Source organism: Geotrypetes seraphini, chromosome 3 (genome assembly GCF_902459505.1).
Source record: "Geotrypetes seraphini chromosome 3, aGeoSer1.1, whole genome shotgun sequence".
In the NCBI taxonomy this organism is placed as follows: domain Eukaryota; kingdom Metazoa; phylum Chordata; class Amphibia; order Gymnophiona; family Dermophiidae; genus Geotrypetes; species Geotrypetes seraphini.
The window spans coordinates 143,322,501-143,342,864 of record NC_047086.1 but is presented as its reverse complement, the minus strand read 5'-3'; the positions used below and the strand labels follow the sequence as shown (position 1 = coordinate 143,342,864).

At 44.1% G+C, this 20,364-nt stretch overlaps 1 protein-coding gene across 2 annotated transcripts in view; it reads left to right on the top strand.

The window, feature by feature from the left end:
* IFT172 (intraflagellar transport 172) overlaps nt 1-20,364 on the top strand; it is a 413,076-nt gene that overhangs the window by 306,741 nt on the left and 85,971 nt on the right. For both annotated transcript variants that reach the window (XM_033936511.1, XM_033936510.1), the window contains one exon: nt 16,255-16,353. In XM_033936511.1, the coding sequence (XP_033792402.1) occupies nt 16,255-16,353 (99 nt within the window). The remainder of the gene's footprint in view (nt 1-16,254; nt 16,354-20,364) is intronic.

The window sequence follows — 20,364 nt, the reverse complement described above, 5'->3', positions numbered from 1 at the left end:
ACAAGCAGGTTATCTCCCCATGACTGTGAGCCATATGCAGAAGGAATCCACTCCAGATTTTTTTCTATAATCTTTCTACTTCACTCCAATGCTACCTGCAGTTTTTCCCTTCTGCACACAAGCCAGAAGGAGTGTTTCTGTTCTGCTCTCCCTTTTTTATTCTGTGTTTTTGGCTTTTATTCAATGCTCAGAATTTTCACCTCTGCTCTGCCTGCATAGAGAAGAAACAGACTGCGGTCTTCAGTTGACTGTAATCTGCAACTGACAGGCAAAGAGAAGAAGCAGACAGGCAGTATGCAGCTGATCTCTGGTACCTGTTAGCCAGCCTGCACAAGTAATTTTTGGAGCTCAGGTCCATCCCCACTTTTAATCCTCACCTAGTAGGAGGCTCAGTGGTGTCTCGCAGGGTGCTGGCTGCATTATTTCATCTTCTCCCTTCTGTTAGCACATCCATCAGTCCCTGGGGGTAGGGGTTACGGTCAGACACAGTGTCTGACTAGTAGCCCGAAGATTAGCGTTGAAGAGGCATTCCCAGCATGAGGCAGCAATTCTTCTCATTTCCAGCTACTGTAAAGAGCAGAGGCAGGCACATTGCCAGCAAAGGTCACAGTGAGTGAGGCTGACAGCCTATGAGATGAATCGGGGAAGGGGGGGAGGAGGGAGGAGTGTTCTGAAAAATTTATTTTTAAAGGTTTCTGAATGTTTCCCCATGTTCCCCCACCTGAAAAATCCTAAATTTGCCATTTTTTTACGTTTAGTAGGTTTGGTTTTTTTAGCGATTGTAGGCACGAAAATCTTGATGGCAGCCATATTGAATATTTAACAATCTTTTTTTCAAAAGTTCCCTGCACCTCCAAAAATGTATTTTTTGCCTCAAAACTGATTGAGATGGAGTCATTGGGCTCTTCTACCCCAAATTCATGCCAAAATTGTGCAAAATTTGTGCCTTAGGGGCGTCCTTGTGCCACGTGTCGTGCGATATGGACTAGAGAGGTAGAGGAAGCCAGCTAAACTTCTGTGTACTAAGGTGACAAAAAGGGCTAGCCCGTTGGGGCAGCCTCGTTAATACAGTGGGCATTAGGACCATGAAGATCTCTGAAGACGGCCTCATCAACAATGCTTTGCGTCTTGGGCGCTGAAAGGTCCCCGACCCCTCACTCCTCACCGATGGCACCTGCCCTCGGGGCCCAAACTAGGTACCGCTGGGAGAAGGAAACCCATCGATGTTGCAGAGAAAAAACACGGCACAAGCGGCCAACACAAAATAGAAGTCATCGATGTCACCTCCCCCTTAGGGCCCAAGTTTGGCACCGCCAGGTGAGGGAAGCCTATCGATGCTGCAGCTGTTGCACACAAGCAGCCAGTGCAAAAAAGAATTCATCAGCGCTGGAAGTTTGGAGAACACCTCCCCCACCAGTTTATCTGAAGCCAGCGCATGGCCAGCAGAAACAACCCACGTCTGTGTCTTCAAAGAATTACAGAGAGGCCTCCTGCGGACACCGGTAATGCCTCGCAGTCCTCAGCGCTGACAGCACCGGACATTGCAGGTAAAGCTTTAATTTCTTCTTCACTAAAAAAGGGAGCCAAAAAGCCACTGTCTCCTCCTTCTCATTATGACACCCCCTATAGCTCCAAAGCAAATTTATATACCTTCTTTTCTACAGAGACCCCACAGGCAAAGGATTCTATGGCTCTTGTGGTAAATTTTCTCTCACTCTTTCAAGGGTTCTGGAGGAATAGTGCTTCTCTTTTCAATCAGCCTACCCCCTCTTAGGCCATCTCAGAGGGTGTTCCATAGTTTTCTGAATCTACGAGAGCACTAGACACTAACAGACCCTTTATGCCCAGTCTTTTTTCCAATGCTCCAGATTTTGCTTGGTCTCGGTGCACATTACTTTGGTTTTGCCCCAACAGCGGATGTCTCCTATTTATAATTGGTGTGATACACCTGAGTCTGTTCCACTAAATACTGACCCCTCCTTTCCAAGCGCAGACTTTGCTGCAGCAGAATCAGACAGAGGAATACGCCTATCCAAAAATTTATTCAAAAGGTGTCTAGTCTGCTGAATCTTAACCAGTCTGTCACGCCACAAAAAACAACAAAAAAAAGATTTTCAGGCAATCCTCCAGTCTAGCCAGACTCCATCTCAAGGTTTCATTGCCCTTCCAGTCCACTAGGTACTCCAGGACCTATAGCTAGCTACTTAGCAAAAAAGTACAACCGGTGTCCACAGCTTCCAGGGGAATAAAATTGAAATATAAAGTGAGAAAGCGCTGGGGCAGGGTATGCAACAGCTACCATGCTCACATCAAAAATCATAGGCCATCAACATTTCCAGCATTCCATCATACAATACTTGGAACCTGCTGTCAGCATAGCTATTGCTAGCATTCAGCATTTTCAGTTGGCATAACTAATGTCAGCGAAGGCCTATGGGAAATTATATCAATCTGACTCTGGCATGTGAATGTAGTTAGACACTAAGGGCAGGGAGACTGTTTTAAGTAGCCCTGATTAAATCATGATTAGCTAAAAGGTTAATGTCTGATTAAGAGGGTGCTTAGGACAATGGGTCCAGGTGCACAGCTAACTAAAGTTAATCAGAAACTATTGTCAGAGACATACTGGAAATACATATATGACTGCAGCCTATTTTTCTCCTGTCTACGAAGGAGGGGGGAGATTTGACTTCTATTGAAGCTCAATAGATTCTGGTTTTTAGAATAAGTTTCCAAACTATAGAAGCCCCTCGCAGCATCACCCCCCTCTCTTGGCTCTTGGCACTCTGGTCCTCTCTTGTTTCTCTTGAGCTCTTTCTTTCTCTGTCTATCCTTCTCTTTATTTATGGAACCCGAAACTTAGACCATCACCCCATCCCCCTCTCTCTCTCTCTCTCTCTCTCTCTCTGGCTCTCCTTAGAACTTCAGACTCTCTGTCTCTTTGCCTCTGAACTCTGTAAGGCAGGGAAACTGCTTTGCTCTCTACTTAATTGTAATGCTTCTAAATATTGCTTTTCTGTAAGCCTATTTCTATAATATATTCTTTATGCAATCACCTCTGGCTGTGTTTCTTATTGGATTCTACTCCTGTTGAATCTTCTGTGAGGGAACTGAACCTGGGACCTGGCGTGTATAAGGGCGCTTCTAATATAACCCCACCAACCTCACCTTGTGGGGGACCTGACTAACAATCCTTACACCTGCTTCTCCGGAGGAAACTCCTATCTCCATATGGCATTACAAGACTCTTCTTTCCATTTAATAAAGACAAACTATGATGCTTATGATGTGAGGTTGAGAATTTTGGCAGTAGCCATAGCAGCTTGCCCCATGACTTGGCTCAAGGCTTCAGGCATTCGGGTAGATCTTTATGACAGGTTAGCTGACACACTGTTTGGGAGATAGTCTTTTTAGGAGCAAAAAGTGAAAGTTATGGTATCGCAGCTTACAGAGGATTCTACAGCCATGCATGAGCTCTCTGCACACATATAGATCAATCCTAGGCTCATCGCAGATCTGTTAATCTTTCTTCTTATCGTAGGTCATATCATCAACAATTTTTTCAACAATATTATCCTCAGAGGCGATTCACTCCTATGCTAGGACCATTCCTATGAGAACCACCACTTCTTCATTGGTTCAAAGCAACACCCGAGAGAGCGTAAACAGCCATCAGCCACCCAATTGCCTCAGCTTAAACCAGATCCTACTTTTTGGCCACTCTACCAGTAGAGGAGTGGCTAAACAATTTCTTTTCATCATGACAGACTCTTGAGTTCTCAAATAATTTCTCAGGGATTCTATTTCACTTTTTTCCTCATTCCCAAGAACACTCCGTCCTATTCTTAACATAAGAAGAACATAAGAAATGCCTCTGCTGGGTCAGAACAGAGGTCCATCGTGCCCAGCAGTCCACTCACACGGCAGCCCAACAGGTCCAGGACCTGTGTAGTAGTCCTCTATCTATACCCCTCTATCCCCTTTTCCTCCAGAAAATTGTCCAATCCCTTCTTGAACCCTAATACTGTACTCTGTCCTATCACTCCCTCTGGAAGCGCATTCCAGGTGTCCACCACCCGTTGGATGAAGAAAAACTTCCTAGCATTGGTTTTGAATCTGTCCCCTTTCAACTTTTCCGAATGCCCTCTCGTTCTTGTAGTTTTCGAAAGCTTGAAGAATCTGTCCCTCTCTACTTTCTCTATGCCCTTCATGATCTTGTAAGTCTCTATCATATCCTCTCTAATTCTCCTCTTTTCCAGGGAAAAGAGCCCCAGTTTCTCCAGTCTCTCAGTGTATGAAAGGTTCTCCATACCCTTTATCAAGCGTGTCGCTCTCCTCTTGACCTTCGTCCCCTGAATGCATGCTTCAACAGAAAATTTCACAGGATTGCACTTCCAGCAGTTCTTCCCCTTCCCGTTAGCCACCTTGGACCACAAAGATGCTTACACTCACATCCCTATTCATCCTTCTTTTTGGAGATTTCTCAGATTTCAATTCCTCAATATATTACCAGTACAAGCTAATGTCAGGATGAGGAAAGATGGAAGTGCACCAAGGACATAGACCTGTGGCTAGAGAGATAGAAGTACCCCCTCTTTTACTAAGGTGCGCTAATTGAATTAGCGCATCCATAGACTAAAATGCACACGTTATAGATTAGCGCGCGCTAATTGGTTTGCGCACATTAGTAAAAGAGAGCCTAAGTTTTTTCTGGACAACAATGAAGTACAGGCTTATAATTAAATTATGTATGTAAATTATAAAATATGCCATTTCCATCCTACATACACCTACCAGCAACATCCACACCATATCATGGTATGTACTTTTATACCACTTGGTATATGAACTCATTTATACATAGAAATCAGTTTCTTACCAATGATAAGGGTTTATAAAATTACCTTGTGCATGGGTCATTAATAGTACTTTTATTTACAACACAACACATATGGTTACAGCCCGATATTTAAAGAGTCATGAATACGTTTATATAATACATTGAGAATGCTTTAAATATAACAAAAGCTTAATATGCAACCTAGCCACCACAGTAATTCAAAATTTCACTACCTCATAATACCAAAGCCACAATCTGTGTTCTCCTATCTTATACAAATTACTCTCATTGCCAATATGTACCTGTGGCCAGAGAGACGAGAGAAGATAGAGAAGATGGCAATCGTCATGGGGGACTCCATCGTCTGACAAGTTGACAGCCACATAGCGGTAAGAAGAGAGGATCGGCTGGTGACCTGCCTACCAGGAGCCAAGGTGGAGGATATAATGAGCTGCATCGACAGTGCGGAAGGGGTAGATACGGCAGTAGTGATCCACATTGGGACAAACAACATTGTTCAACAGGAACTACAGCAGGGAAGCACTGAAAGACCAGTTCCGGATGCTGGGAAGGAAACTGAAGATCAGAATACCGAAGGTAGCATTCTCTGAGATCTTGCTGGTACCCAGTCAACACATGGATGAGGCACTGGTGTGAGGAAGAAGGATTCTATTTCGTGCGCAACTGGACGTCGTTCTGGAGGAAGAGCAAGCTATACAGGAAGGATGGACTTAACCTCAGTAGAGATGGAACGAGGCTACTTGCAAGCAACATCAAGCAAGAAATTGAGAAGTTTTTAAACTAAGATGAAGGGGAAAGCTGACAGTTGACCAAGAGTCGATGGTTCGGGAAACGGTATACCCAGAGGATACCATGGAAGAAGATTGCAGGGAAAACTCACCGGATCATAGGCAAGATAGAAATCCCAACGGGTTGAAAGGGACGGAAGTGTGGGAGACAGAAGGAGGAAGGAAGTGCAAGAAGGTAACAGGCCGCAAACTTAAGTGTATGTACACAAACGTAAAGAGCCTAAGAAATAAAATGGAGGAATTGGAATCTATGGCACAAAAAGATAACCTAGACATCATCGGCATCATGGAGACATGGTGGAATGAGGACAACGTCTGGGATACTGTGCTTCCGGGATACAAGCTATACCGCAGAGACGATTAGAACAAAAAGGTGGGGGTATTGCCCTATACATAAAAGAGGGAATTGAGTCTACCAGAGAGAACACGCCAGTAACAAACAATAAAGTAGTCTCTATTGGCCAAAATACCGGGAAAAAACAGAATAGATACGAAGATCGGCATCTACTACCGACCTCCAGGGCAGTCCGAAGAGACTGATATAGAAATGACAGAAGAGATTAAACTCGAATGCAAGGGAAGCAACACAGTTATCATCTGGGGATAGATTGGAACCTAGGCAACTTCAGCTGCAATAGGGAGACCAAGTTCCTGGATGCTGAAGGCAATTGCCCCCTGGAACAACTTGTCAAGGAAAATACAAGAGGAAATGCAATTCTGGATTTAATTCTAAATGGGCTACAAGGACCGGCACAAGACATAGAAGTAGAAGGGACGCTGGGAAAAAGTGATCACACCATGATCCACTTCAACCTAGACACAGGAGCAAAAAATTGATCTAGAACAACTACCACGGCAGTGAACTTCCGAAAAGGAAACTACGAAGGGATGAGAGTCATGGTGAGGAAGAAGATTAGGAAGAGGGTAAGCACTGTAAATACGCTAGAACAAGCATGGTCCCTTTTTAAGGACACAGTCACCAAATTGCAGAATCTATGTATACCGTGTATCAACAAGGGTTCCAAGAGGAAAAAGAACAAGGAACCAACATGGTTCACTGTAGCAGTGAAGGAAGCGATCAGAGACAAGAAGATTTCGTTTAAGGAATGGAAAAGGACAAAATTGGACGAAAACTGAAAAAAGCACAAATAACATCAAAGCAAATATCATAAGACGGTAAGAGGGCCCAAAAGAAATGAGGAAAAAATAGCCAAGGAGGCAAAAAATTTTAAGCCATTTTTTCAATATATTAAACAACCCACGAAAGAAGCAGTGGGGCCATTAGATGACCATGGAATGAAGGGAATACTAAAGGAAGACAAAGCCATCACCGACAAACTGAACACATTTTTTGCGTCTGTATTTACTGAAGAGGATATATCCAATATGCCAGAAGCCAACAGGCTATACTCAGGAAATGAAGACGGGAAACTTACAGGGTCGATGGTCAGTCTAGAAGAGGTATGCACACAGATTGATAGGCTTAAAAACGACCGGACGGCAACTATCCAAGGGTAATCAAGGAACTGAAAGGGGTTATAGCTGAACTACTTCAACTAATAGCCAATCTGTTGATCAAATCAGGAAAGAATCCGGAAGACTGGAAAGTGGCGAATGTTATGCCGATCTTCAAGAAATGTTCGAGGGGAGATCTGGGAAACTACAAACCAGTGAGTCTGACTTCGTTACCGGGGAAGATGGTAAAGGCGCTGCTAAAAGGACCACATCATCGATCACCTTGACAGATGCAAACTGTTGAGGACCAGTCAGCACGGCTTCAGCAAAGAAAGATCTTGCTTGACAAACTTACTGCACTTCTTCAAGGTAGTAAATAGGCAGGTAGACAAGGGAGACCCAGTCGACATCGTAGATCTAGATTTTCAGAAGGCGTTCGACAAGGTCCCAGATGAACATCTACTTCGAAAAATTGCAAGCCATGGGATTGAGGGTGATATACTCACGTGGATTAAAAACTGGTTGGCGCATAGGAAACAGAGATGGGGGTAAATGGACAATACTTGGACTGGAAAAGCATCACGAGTGGAGTGCTACAGGGTTTGGTGCTCAGGCCTGTGCTCTTCAACATATTTATAAATGACCTAGAAATTGGCACGACAAGTGAGGTGATTAAATTTGCAGATGATACAAAATTTCTCTGAGTAGTGAGGACACAGAAGGATTGCTAAGACCTGGAACACTCTTCCAGAGGCTGTTATAGGGGAAAGCATCCTTCAGGGATTCAAGAAAATATTAGATAAGTTCCTGCTGGACCAGAACATACACAGATAAGGCTAGACTCAAATAAAGCGCTGGTCTTTGACCTAAGGGCCACCGCGTGAGTGGACTGCTAGGCACAATGGACTGCTGGTCTGACCCAGCAGTGGCAATTTTTATGTTCTGTCTTTCAGCCTATCATCAACACCACGTGTGTTTACAAAGTGTTTGATGGTGGTTGCAGCCAACCTCAGAAGAAATTACCACTTGGGCTTTCCTTACCTGGATGACTGGCTCCTTGTAGCACACACCAGGGAGCAATTGCTTCTTACCATTCAAGCCACAGTGCACTCTCTTCAAGATCTGGGTTTCATAATTAGTTTTTGACAAATCAAAACTCCAACTGATGCGTCGTCTCACATGCACTGGAGCTCAACTAGACACAGTCTCTGCCAGGGCCTAGCTACCAGAAGAGAGTCATCAATCTATCATCACCCTGGTGAAACAAATGGAACAGCCCTCTGCTCTCAAAGCTCATGGAGTTTTACACCTCTTAGGTCACTTGGTTGCATCTTTTGCTCTAGTTCCACATGCCAGGCTCCAGGTGAGTCTTCTACAATGGCATCTTTAACTCAACTGGACTCAGAGTATTCTGTCATTGACACCCTTGATTCAGCTGCCAAGCTGCCACCCAAGGTAAAAGCTTCTCTTTCTTGTGGATCCACTCTCCGTCCCTCAAACAGGGATATCCAATCCAGTCTCCACCTCCTCTACTCACCATCACCGTAGATGCCTCAAACAAGGGTTGGGGAGCACACCTCAATCACCTCCAGACTCCAAGGTCAGTGGTCAGACAGAGAAATCAATTTTCACATAAATTTTCTGGAACTTCGGACAATTTGCTATGCGCTTCGAGCATTCAATCCTTGGATTCGCAACACAAGACTGTTGATTCAACGGGTAACCAGATAGCACTGTTCTATCTGAACAAACTAGTGAGCTCAGAATCCTTACCCCTTTGCAGAGAAGCCTATCATCTATGGACCTTTGTGCTCCCTCTCTCTATAGAAATGCAAGTGATATACATTCCAGGGAAGATGAACACCATTGCAGACTCCCTTAGCTGCAAACTCGATCCACACAAAGTGAACTTTATGCCTACAGATGGTACAATACATTTTTCAGCAATGGAAGTTTCAAGTTTCAAGTTTATTTAGATCTTGATAAATCGCCTATTACAAATATTCTAGGCGATGTACATAATATAATAAAACAGGTTTAAACTTATTAATCCAATAATAACTAACATGAAAAGAAGGAAAGGGGGTGAAGTTACAATAAGGGAATGGGAAAGAGGAAAAAACAAAAGGTAGGGAACACTCCCACAATAGATTTGTTCGCTTCTCCAACCAATGCCCAGTGTTCCTTCCGACCTGCCCTTCTTCCCAGTCATAAGAGATGCTTTTTCAATTCCATGGCACCTCAATCTGCTCTATGCTTTCCCACCAATTCCATTAATCTCTAAGGCTCTTCAAAAGATAATCAGGGTCAGAGCCCAGCTAATTCTCTGGCCCAGACAAATCTAGTATCAGATACTCCTGGACCTTCTCGAGGCTCCCCCTCTCCCGTTAGGGGATTAGCCATCTCTTCTATCCCAGCACAATGGTCACCTGTTGCATCCCAATCTTTGCAGTCTCAGTCTAACGGCATAGAGATTGAATGGACAATTCTTGCTGAGATATCAGTCTCTTTATTAGTGAAGGAGGTTCTCCTGCAGCAAGGCAACCATCTACAAGAAAATCCTAGTAGTTACACTGGAAACGTTTTTCACAAGCTCAAGATCCATTCCATTGTCATCTCTGCATTTCATTCCTTGCTAGATGGCAAACCACTCTCACAAAATCCTTTAGGGGTTTTTTTGTGTTGTTGTTGATTCCTATGAGTTCTTAACAATCTCCAGCCTCCACTTCATGCCCCAACTTTGACATGGGACCTCAATATTGTATTGGACCATTTCATGAAGGATCCTTTTGAACCTTTGGGGTCTGCTATCTTACCTTTTTCTTACATGGCAGACAACATTTCTCATAGCTTTTGCATCAGCAACCAGAGTTAGCAAATTACAAGCGTTAGTCATCTATTCTCCATAACTTCAATTTTTTTTTAATAAAGTCCGGTTGTGCCCTCATCCAAAGTTTCTTCCAAAAGCAGACTTTCATATCAATTGTTTTTTCCTCCTGCACATCCTTCTTCAGCCGAATAAAGTCCTCACTTACTGAATTGTAAGAGAGCACTTTTGTTTTACCTAGACAATACTGCTCCTATCTGTACTACAAATCAACTTTTTGTCTCTACCATTCACCTACTCAAGAATATGAAGTCTCTACACAGACTATATTTTCATTGGTTGCTCCTGACATCTCTCTTTTCTTGCTATGCTAGGGCTCATTTATTTCCTCCAGGGCAGATTAGTGCATATCAAGTACGTGCTACAGCAGTGTTCTTCAGTCGCCGGTCCGTAGAAATTTTCTGCCGGTCCACAGGACAGTGTTCTTCAGCCACCGGTCTATGGTGTGATCATATTCGGGCCGGCTCCCTGAATACTGCAGTGCACAAAGCCTTGGGAAAAGGCTCCTACGTACGTCCTGCGCTTGATCCGGAAGCCTTCTCTCTGACATCGCAACATCTGATAGAAGGCTTCCAGATTAGGCATGGGACACGTGCGAGGAGCCGCTGCCCACAGCTTTGTGCAATGTAGCACTCAGGGAGCCGGCCCGAAGACGCCGCGTTGATCGCACCATGGACCGGCCCAAAGATAACACCAGGTGGCAGGCCAGAAGGCAAGGCACAGCATGGAGGGAGAGAGACAACAAAGGTAAGGGAAATGCTTTTATTTTTTTATTTAGTGATAGATTTACATCTGCTGACTGTTCAGGAAGAAATGCATTTGTTTCTTTTCCTCTGGGGTTGTACTGCTTGCAGAGCCTTGCATCTTAGGGTTTGTTTGTAAATATTAGTACTTTTAATTTTTTGTCCTGCATTTGTATGGGGTTATCTGTTTTCTGGTAGAAATGAATGTTGAAAAGCATACAGTGTACTTTGTGTATTTTAATTTTGTGGTTAACCAATACGATTATATAATTCTGTGGTTAACCATAAGATTATATTGTGTGTGTGTATATATATGAAAAATGAATGGAAAAAATGGTGTTACAATTAGTACTATTATGGGGGCGGGGTCTGGGGTAGAGATTGGCACGACTTAGCCCAGTGTTTTTCAACTGCCGGTCCATAGAATAATTATTTTATATCCGCCGGTCCATAGGTGTCAAAAGGTTGAAGAACACTGTGCTACAGCTTCATCAATTGCAAATTTAAGATCAGTCCAAATTCAGCATGTCTGCAAAGCAACAATTTGGTCCTCTGTTCATACCCTCACTAAACATTATTGTTGGGATCTTACTTTAGCGCCAGATACGCAGTTTGACACCAGGTCTTCCAAAATTTGTTTACACTAAGTTTATTTCCTCCACCCATCTCAGTACTAAGCTTGGGACTCACCAGCAAATGTGCCTGCATTTCCCCTGCTTGTCTCCAAAGAAAGCAAAGTTGCTTACCTGTAACAGGTGTTCTACGTAGACAGCAGAGGAATGCAGCCACACTTGCCCGCCCGCCATCCACTCTTATCTGATAGTTCTGTAAGCTAGTGACATAACTGACAGTTGGAAGGCAGAGTCCCACATGCTTGGTAGTTCATGCATGCTCAGTAGAAAAAAATAAAATCTACTGAAGCTAGGGGAGGGCACCTGCACGCAGGTTCAGTCAGAGGACTTCACCAGCAAGTGTAGCTGCATTCCCTTGCTGTCTATGGCAGGGATGTCAAAGTCCCTCCTCGAGGGCTGCAATCCAGTCGGGTTTTCAGGATTTCCCCAATGAATATGCATGAGATCTATTAGCATACAATGAAGGAAGTACATGCAAATAGATCTCATGCATATTCATTGCGGAAATCCTGAAAACCCGACTGGATTGTGGCCCTCGGAGGGACTTTAACACCCCTGGTCTATGGAGAATACCTGTTACAGGTAAGCAACTTTGCTTTTCCAGGGGGTTGGCTGCTTTGCAGTGAATCCATCTGGACAGCCTGCATCGGAACTCAGGGACTCTTCCCTTAGGAGCATTGTTCACTCTGGGTTCATCCGCTAGTGGGTTTGAGCGTAGGCTGTGTGGCTCCATGGAGGTGTATGCAGGAAAATGCAGGATCGGGGCCAAGTGCGTTCCTCCACCCGCTGTGTTTCCGGGTGAAGTGTAATGTAATGTAATTTATTTCTTATATACCGCTACATCCGTTAGGTTCTAAGCGGTTTGAAGAAAATATACATTAAGATTATAAATGAGAAGTAAGAAGGTACTTAAAAAATTCCCTTACTGTCCCGAAGGCTCACAATCTAACTAAAGTACCTGGAAATTAATAAAGAAGAGAAAATAAAGATGGTTGAAAAAAGAATTCTATGTGAACTTATAGGATGGAAATTAAACTGACAGTGAAGAACTGTATGAAAAATACATATGGAATGCAGTTAGAGAGGGTAGGTTACAATCTATTTATGGTATTTGTTTAATTGGAAGGTGTTAAGGTGGGTAATTTGGGGGAAGGTTATCTGAAGGTAGGTGAATCTTCTGGAGGTAAAAGAGGAGGGGTTAAGATATTTGGATGAATTTTTTGAAAAGCAGGGTTTTGATTTCTTTTCTGAATGTTTTGAAGTTGTCTGATATTGTCATAAGATTGGAGATGGAATGGTTGATTTTTGCTGCTTGTGTTGCCAGAAGGTTGTCAAACATTTTCTTGCGTTGTGTGCCTTTGAGTGGGGGGAAGGTGAAAGGGTTCGAGGTTCTTCTGTGTCTTGAGGTGGAGATTTGGTTTAAGCGGTTGTTTAGATAGGAGGGGGAAGAGCCGTGTAATGCTTTGAATATCAGGCAGTGGAATTTGAATTGGATTCGTGCTTGTATGGGTAGCCAGTGAGAGTCTAAGAAGGCAGTTGTTATGTGATCATATTTTTTTAGTGAGTAGATCAATCTGAGGGCGGTGTTTTGTATGGTCTGGAGTTGTTTTATCATAGTGGCTGGACAAGGAAGATATAGGGAGTTGCAATAATCCAGCAGACCTAAGACTAGTGGAGGTCTCCAGCTGAGACATTGGGCCCAAGAGGCAGTTAGAAGACTGGCAATTCAGGTTCCAAGGCTTGTTGAGCTAGAGGATCCCCCTGTAAGCTGTTTTAACTTTCATCTTGCAGCTCCCAGCATATAGCATGGCACAGTATCAGGCTGACAGCCTGTGAGATCGATTTTTGAGGGGTCTCTGCTTTTAAGTTTTAACCCTTTCAGGACCAAGGGACATATTTGTCCCATAACTTTAAAATCCTATAAATTTTGATTGGGATAGTCTACAGTTCTAAATTTGATATGTACGGATTCCATATGATACTGCCTTTATGTAAACAAACTGGTTCCGACATTCATTCATTAGCTTCGTTGCCAGATTGACGAGAAGATTCACTTGCCACACTGTCCATAAGCCAGAAGTGTGATTTTTTTTAAAAAAAATAATGATATTTCACAAAAAAAATCAATTTTTTGGCATCTGCAAGCCCTTTTTACCATAAAAATGTCGTCAAAACCACAAAAATTGGCCTACGATCCTTATGGTCCTGAAAGGGTTAAGGATTTTGGGAGTAAACCCAAGGTCCCCTCCACCCCAAAAATCCTAAAATCACTGTGTTATGGGGGTCGTTGTGGTTTTCCCAGGCTGTTTTATTAGTTAAAAAAAAAAAAAGCTCTTGTGGTAGCCATCTTGGATTTTCTAGATTTGATTTTAAAGATATTTTTTGCTCCTACAAGCTTTGTTTTTGCAAGAAAACATATCAGATGGACTCCTCAGGGCAGGATACTTCAGATGCATGTCCCATTTGCATCTGATGGCTGACAGGCGAGGATCCGTGTTCCATGTACCGTGTGGCACATGTGGGGGGGAAAAGTGGAATCAGTTTTAGCCCTGCCCCTTCAGGGAGGTTCTACCGCTCAGGTCATCCGCAGGCAATCCAAAAAGGTGAAAATTAGGCCTGGAGGGGGCAATGTAAGTGCATCCCCATCGAAACTCAGCCATGATTCTGTGCCTGGGAATTTGGCTACTGGTGAACTTGGTGTTTCTAGAACTCTTGCTCTATGTGGGCAAGGGAATTTGGGATCAGATTCATGGGCTGGGGCATGGGCATCCTCTTAAATAGGACAACATGCATTCCAAAGTTTCATTTTGAGTTGCAATCCTGTTGGCCAAATCTTTTTGGAATGTAAGAGACTACATTTAGACTTATGCCAATGGAAGCTCCTAAAATGGTTTATTTCTTATTGTTGGAGGGAAAAAAAGAAAAGGAAGAAATTGGATCTTGTAATAGAAATTGGAAATACATTTGACAATTACTATAATAGTAATTCAAAACTTGCAATTACTTTATCCCAGTGAGAAGAGTTATAAACTGGTTTGCATCTGCGGTGTTTACAAGCCTTGAATTTCAAAAATTAATCGAACAGGCCCTTTGAAGATCAGCTTACAGACCTGTTGGCTATACCCAAACTATTTAAAATTAACCCATTCTTTATTGTTGCCTGTATCACAGAATATCTGTTTGCATTTGTTTTGTTTCATACAGTGGCGTAGTAAGGGAGATGCAAGGGCGCAGTCTTCTTTGGGGCGCTGGCACCCCTCTTCCTCTCTGCCCCCCTTCCCACTCCTTCCCCTGCCCTGTGTGCGCACCCGTGCCCCTTCCCTCTACCTTTTTAACTTCGGCACGAGCAGCAACAAACTCGCTGCTCGCGTCGGCTTTGGCGCTTTCTCTGACGTCACTTCTGGGAGGAAGTGACATCATAACATAACATAACATCATACTTCTTAACCGCTGTCACCGGCAGCCTCAGGGCAAGGTGTCTTGGGCCACCGGTACAAGAAGAACCTCTTGTGAGCCGCTGCGGGCAGCACAAGGAAAATAATATAGCATTTAGATAAGGACACCACCACACCAGGTAAGTTCTTTTCAAAATAAACTTGAGCTTTAATTCTTAAAGTAAAAATAAATATCAAGCTTTGTCAGGATGATTCTGTTTATAACTCAGACTCAATGCCCATAAGACAAAACTAAATAAGTTGACAAAGTTCACAAACTCATAGTCTATCAGCATGTATCCAAAAAGAAAAGAAAAACTCAAAATACACAAGCTTCAGAGTTGTATCAATTCCAAATAAGTCAGTGTAATTACACTGGCTTCTTCAGCATCAGAGTGCTGGCCAGACAGAGTGCTCCGTGTGGTGTTAATCTGCCATGAAAATTTGCCCTCTATCCCACCACTATGAACACGGGGCTAACCCCTCTGTCTGGGACTGGGAACAGTTCACTTCTCCCAAAGAAAAAAAAAAGGAAAACAAGTTCCAACAATTCAGTCCTTTACCAAGTTCAAAAGATAATTTCTTTTGTTCTTCAGCTGACTTAGAATAGTCAGCTCAGGCAAGCAATTAACAAAACAAACTTTCAAAAAACATTCAATAGACAGTCACTTGCCTCTCACACAGCATATCTCCATATCTTCACTAGGCAATTCAATAATGGACTCAGCATTGGCTTCCAGTTCCATATCCTGTGTCTCCTCCAGCAGATTAAGAGACATGTCCTCACCAGCCTCTGTTAGCTCCATAGCTTCTGGAGTTTGGCTGACATTCAGAGCTCTCAGCCCTGAGCGCTGGAACCTGTCCTCTACAAGTCCCTGCTGCTTCTGATTCTCAAGTAACTGGGATTTCAGGTTACGGAGTCTGCAGCCCCGCCCCAAACCCTCAGGAGGAAGTGATTTCTTGTTAATCACCCTAGGCTTGTGTGGGGGATGGGAATCCTGCAGTTCTTCCCTCCTACTCCCTCTACAGGACACAGAAGGAAACTCATTCACTGACTGAAATTGGGTTTTAAAAGTAGGTAATTGTGTGGAGCCTAAACCTGACTTGTGCACTGCTCTTGGGACATTCCTAGCAGGCATAGTCTGCTTACCACACCGCGTAACCATAAGTTCTACACGATTTACAAAAGATTATAAACTAAGACAATTTAAGAAATTATTTAACCAAGTATTTTGAGAGAGAGCACCGAAGCAGATATGGACAGCAAGTTTGTTGCTGCTCGCACCAAAGTTAAAAAGGTAAGGGAAAGAGGGTAGGAGAGGGGTGCCATCGCCCCAGGCGACAATCACCCTTGCTACGCCACTGGTTCAATATCTATTTGTACACTATCTCATATTCGTATTCATGATTTCTGTGTCTTAAATAGGTTCTGGGTTTTATTGTTTATTCCCTAGGCTGCTGAACTCTCTCTGAAATTCCTGACACCAGCTAAAAGTTTGGAAGTAATACGGATTGTGGGTCCTCAACTAATCACTATTGGGAAACACAGTGCGGTAAATCCATAAAATCTGTCTTTGTATCAAAACCTAGTAATAGTATTGTTGTGGCTTCTAAGAGCCTGCCAGATGCTCTTGGCTGAGTTTGGCCTTTAAATATGGATTCCTTCCCAAAAACCTAGAACAAAGGTTCCCAACACACGGTGCCATTATTTCCCACCCTCCTGCCACTGCCGATACTGCCACCACTGTGTCGTTTTGGCAACTATCCCCACCCTCCCGGACTAGCAGCAGGCGCAGCTTTGCCTGCACTGCTGCTTTAGCATTAATCAGCGATTCTGTCAGGCAGTCTTGGGGCCTGACAGAGGAAAAGAGGAAGTTGAATCATCGGAGGCGGACTGGTATGGCAAAGCTCCAATTGCTGATTTAACGCTATAGCAGCTTTGCAGGTAAGGGGAGAGTGTGGCACAGTGGTTAAAGCTACAGCCTCAGCACCCTGAGGTTATGGGTTCAAACTCACACTACTGTAAACTGTTCTGAGCTCCCTGGAAAACTGAATAAATAAATAAAAGTTAAAAAGGGTGTTGCTGGACCTGGATGAGGGAGGTGAGAAAGAGAGGTGCTGCTGAGGGTGGGGTGGGGAGGAGAGGTGCTGTTGGTAGTGCTGCTGCTAGTCCTGAATGGTGAGAGGAAGACTGAGGGTGGTGGAGTAGGGGTAGGGGAGAGATACTGCTGGATGTGGGTGATGAGAGGGAGAGATGCTGCTGGACTGGGGGCAGGGAAGGGAGAAGGAGGGGTGCTGCTGGACGTGGAAAAGAGAAAGGTACTGCTGGACTAGGGGGAGGGCAGTGGGGAAGGAGGAAGAGAGAGGCAGAAAGGGAGAGAGAGGTGATGCACAGAGAAAAGATGTTAGGCATGGAAGGAGGATAGGGACGGACACACAAAAGGAGAATGCTGGACAAGATAGATAGGGAAGGTGGACATGAAGAAACAAGATAATGTCAATGGACAGGACACCCTGAAAATGTAGAAGAAAAAAAATAAAGAAAAAACAAAGACACACTGTGACAAAAACGAATGGGAAAATAAAATACTCTGACAACAAAGGTATAAAAAAGTATTTCATTCTGAATTTATTAATTGAAATGTTTCTATGTAGAAATCTTGCAGCAGTTCCATTGCTCTGTTTTCTCACTAGGTGTTATATTAGGGCTCCTTTTACTAAGCTGCACTAGCGGTTTTAGCGCGTGCTTAGCGTGCACTACAATGCCCTGCACGCTAGACGCTAATGACTCCATAGAGCTGGCGTTAGTTTTTCCGTATAGCGCGGGAGTTACCGCAGCTTAGTAAAAGGAGCCCTTAGTGTTTTAAGACCTGGTGTAAGATTTACAGTGCATTTTTTCACCCATAAGATTATTGCTCTTTGGAAGTTAGTGCTGTTCTCTTTCTTTTTTTTTTTTTTTTTTTGCACAAGTGTTTTGCAGTGGCAGGATTGTGTATTGGCCTTACTGATGTGATATCAAACCTTTCTAATATAGGTGGGCTTTTATAAAGCTAAAGCTGCACCACTGAGAAGTACACTTTAAATGCGGTGCAGCCCAAAGGAATAGAACAGGTGGCAAATGCGGTGCAGCCCAAAGGAATAGAACAGGTGGCTTGACATTTTATGTGTGCTACTTGCCAGCACAACTTTGTAAAAGATCCCCATAGTTTATTATGATATCAGCCAGGGCTTTAGACTTTTTGCAGTAACACCAGAAAAAGGAGGATGGATTGAGACACAATGGAAGTAAAACCCAGATGTCTCAATCCATCCTCCTTTTTCTGGAGCAATATGGTAACCCTACTGATATGTGTTAATCTTATAACTCCCAATTTCATGAATCAGCAAAATCAACAAGCTCTCTGAGAGAGAGAGAGAAGGGCAGAGTGGCTGAGGGCAGGTGGAATATATGTGTGTGTATGTGTGAGAGAAAGAGAAAGGGAGAGTGACTGAGGGCAGGTGGGATGTGTGAGCGAAAAAGGCAGAGTGGCTATGGGCAGGTGGGATGTGCGTGAGAGAGAGAAAGGCAGAATGGCTAAGGGAAGGCAGGATGTGTGTGTGAGACAAAGAAGGGCAGAGAGGCTAAGGACAGGTGGGATGTCTGTATGTGAGAGGGAAGGACACACCACCTGTTAAAGAGCCAGTTTATATGAAACTGAAATATAACAGATCATGCCAAGTGTGTCTTGGTCTGTATGGCAGTTTCAGTGACTTATTTTTGTTAAGTATGTTGTTGTTGTTGCCTAGTTAGTTACTGTTAACAATTAAAGGCCCAGATTCTGTAAAGATGGCGTCAAGGATGGACGCATGAGCAAGTCGCGCTACTCGTTCTTATTTTTATTTTGTTTAAGTGTTCGCTTAACTGCACCTAATCTTTTCTTTCGTGCTTACCAGCTTCTTTAACGTCTCTCCGACTATCCACCCACCGGGCTCGATTGGCAACATTTGTTCACGTGCTGCGGCAGAGAACCGCACGCCGCAGCAAATAGCCGAAACTGGGGCGTGGCAAAGAACCTAGGCCAAGATGCCGTGGAGACCACCACCACCTGTGACAGCGTCGCTCTCCACCCAGTCTGTAGTTCGCAGCCTCCGTCCTGCATCCTTTTTTCGGCTAACGTCATTCCACTCCACAAAAAAGAATGCAGGACGGAGGCTGCGAACTACAGACCGGTAAGTCTGACATCAATAGTGAGCAAACTAATGGAAACTCTAATCAAACGCAAAATGGATACGATCCTGAACGAGAGAATCTACGAGATCCCCGTCAACATGGATTTATAAAGGGGAGGTCCTGCCAATCCAACCTGATCAGCTTCTTTGACTGAGTGACGGGGAAGCTGGATGTTGGGGAGTCCCTGGACATCGTATACTTGGACTTCAGCAAAGCATTCGATAGCGTACCACACCGCAGGTTGTTGAGCAAGATGAGTTCTATAGGATTGGGTGACACATTGACTGCAAGGGTTGGGGACTGGCTTGGGCATAGACTTCAGAGGGTGGTGGTGAACGGCACCCCCTCTGAAACGGCGGAGGTGATCAGTGGAGTGCTGCAGGGCTCGGTCTTGGACCCGATCCTGTTCAACATCTTCATAAGGGACTTGGCTGAGGGGCTTCGAGGTAAAATAACGTTATTCGCCGATGACGCCAAACTTTGCAATATAGTAGGCAAGAGCACGACAGACAAAAGCACAGTGCCTGACAAAAACTCAATACCCGACAGTATGATGCATGACCTATTCCTACTGGAGCATTGGTCAAGGACCTGGCAACTAAGTTTCAATGCCAAAAAATGCAAAGTCATGCATCTTGGCAGACAAAATCCATGCAAGACTTACACCCTTAATGGTGAGATCCTAGTGAGGACTGTAGCAGAATGAGACTTAGGGGTGATCATCAGTGAAGACATGAAGACTGCTAATCAAGTGGAGAAAGCTTCATCTAAGGCTAGACAAATCATAGGTTGTATACGTAGGAGTTTTGTCAGCTGTAAGCCCGAAGTCATAATGCCATTGTATAGATCCATGGTGAGACCCAATCTGGAATATTGTGTACAATTCTGGAGGCCACATTACCGCAAAGATGTGCTGAGACTTGAGTCGGTCCAGCGAATGGCCACCCGGATGGTCTCAGGACTCAAGGATCTCCCATATGAGGAACGGCTGGATAAATTGCAACTATACTCACTTGAGGAACGCAGAGAGAGGGGAGACATGATCGAGACGTTCAAATATCTCATGGGCTGTATCAAGGTGGAAGAAGATATCTTCTTTTTCAAAGGTCCCATGGCAACAAGAGGGCATCCGTAGAAAATCAGGGGCGGGAAATTGCATGGTGGCACCAGGAAATACTTCTTCACCGAAAGGGTGGTTGATCGCTGGAATAGTCTTCCACTACAGGTAATTGAGGCCAGCAGCGTGGCTGATTTTAAGACAAAATGGGATCGTCACGTGGGATCTCTTCACAGAGAAAGGTAGGGGAGGGTCATTGGTGTGGGCAGACTGGATGGGCTGTGGCCCATATCTGCC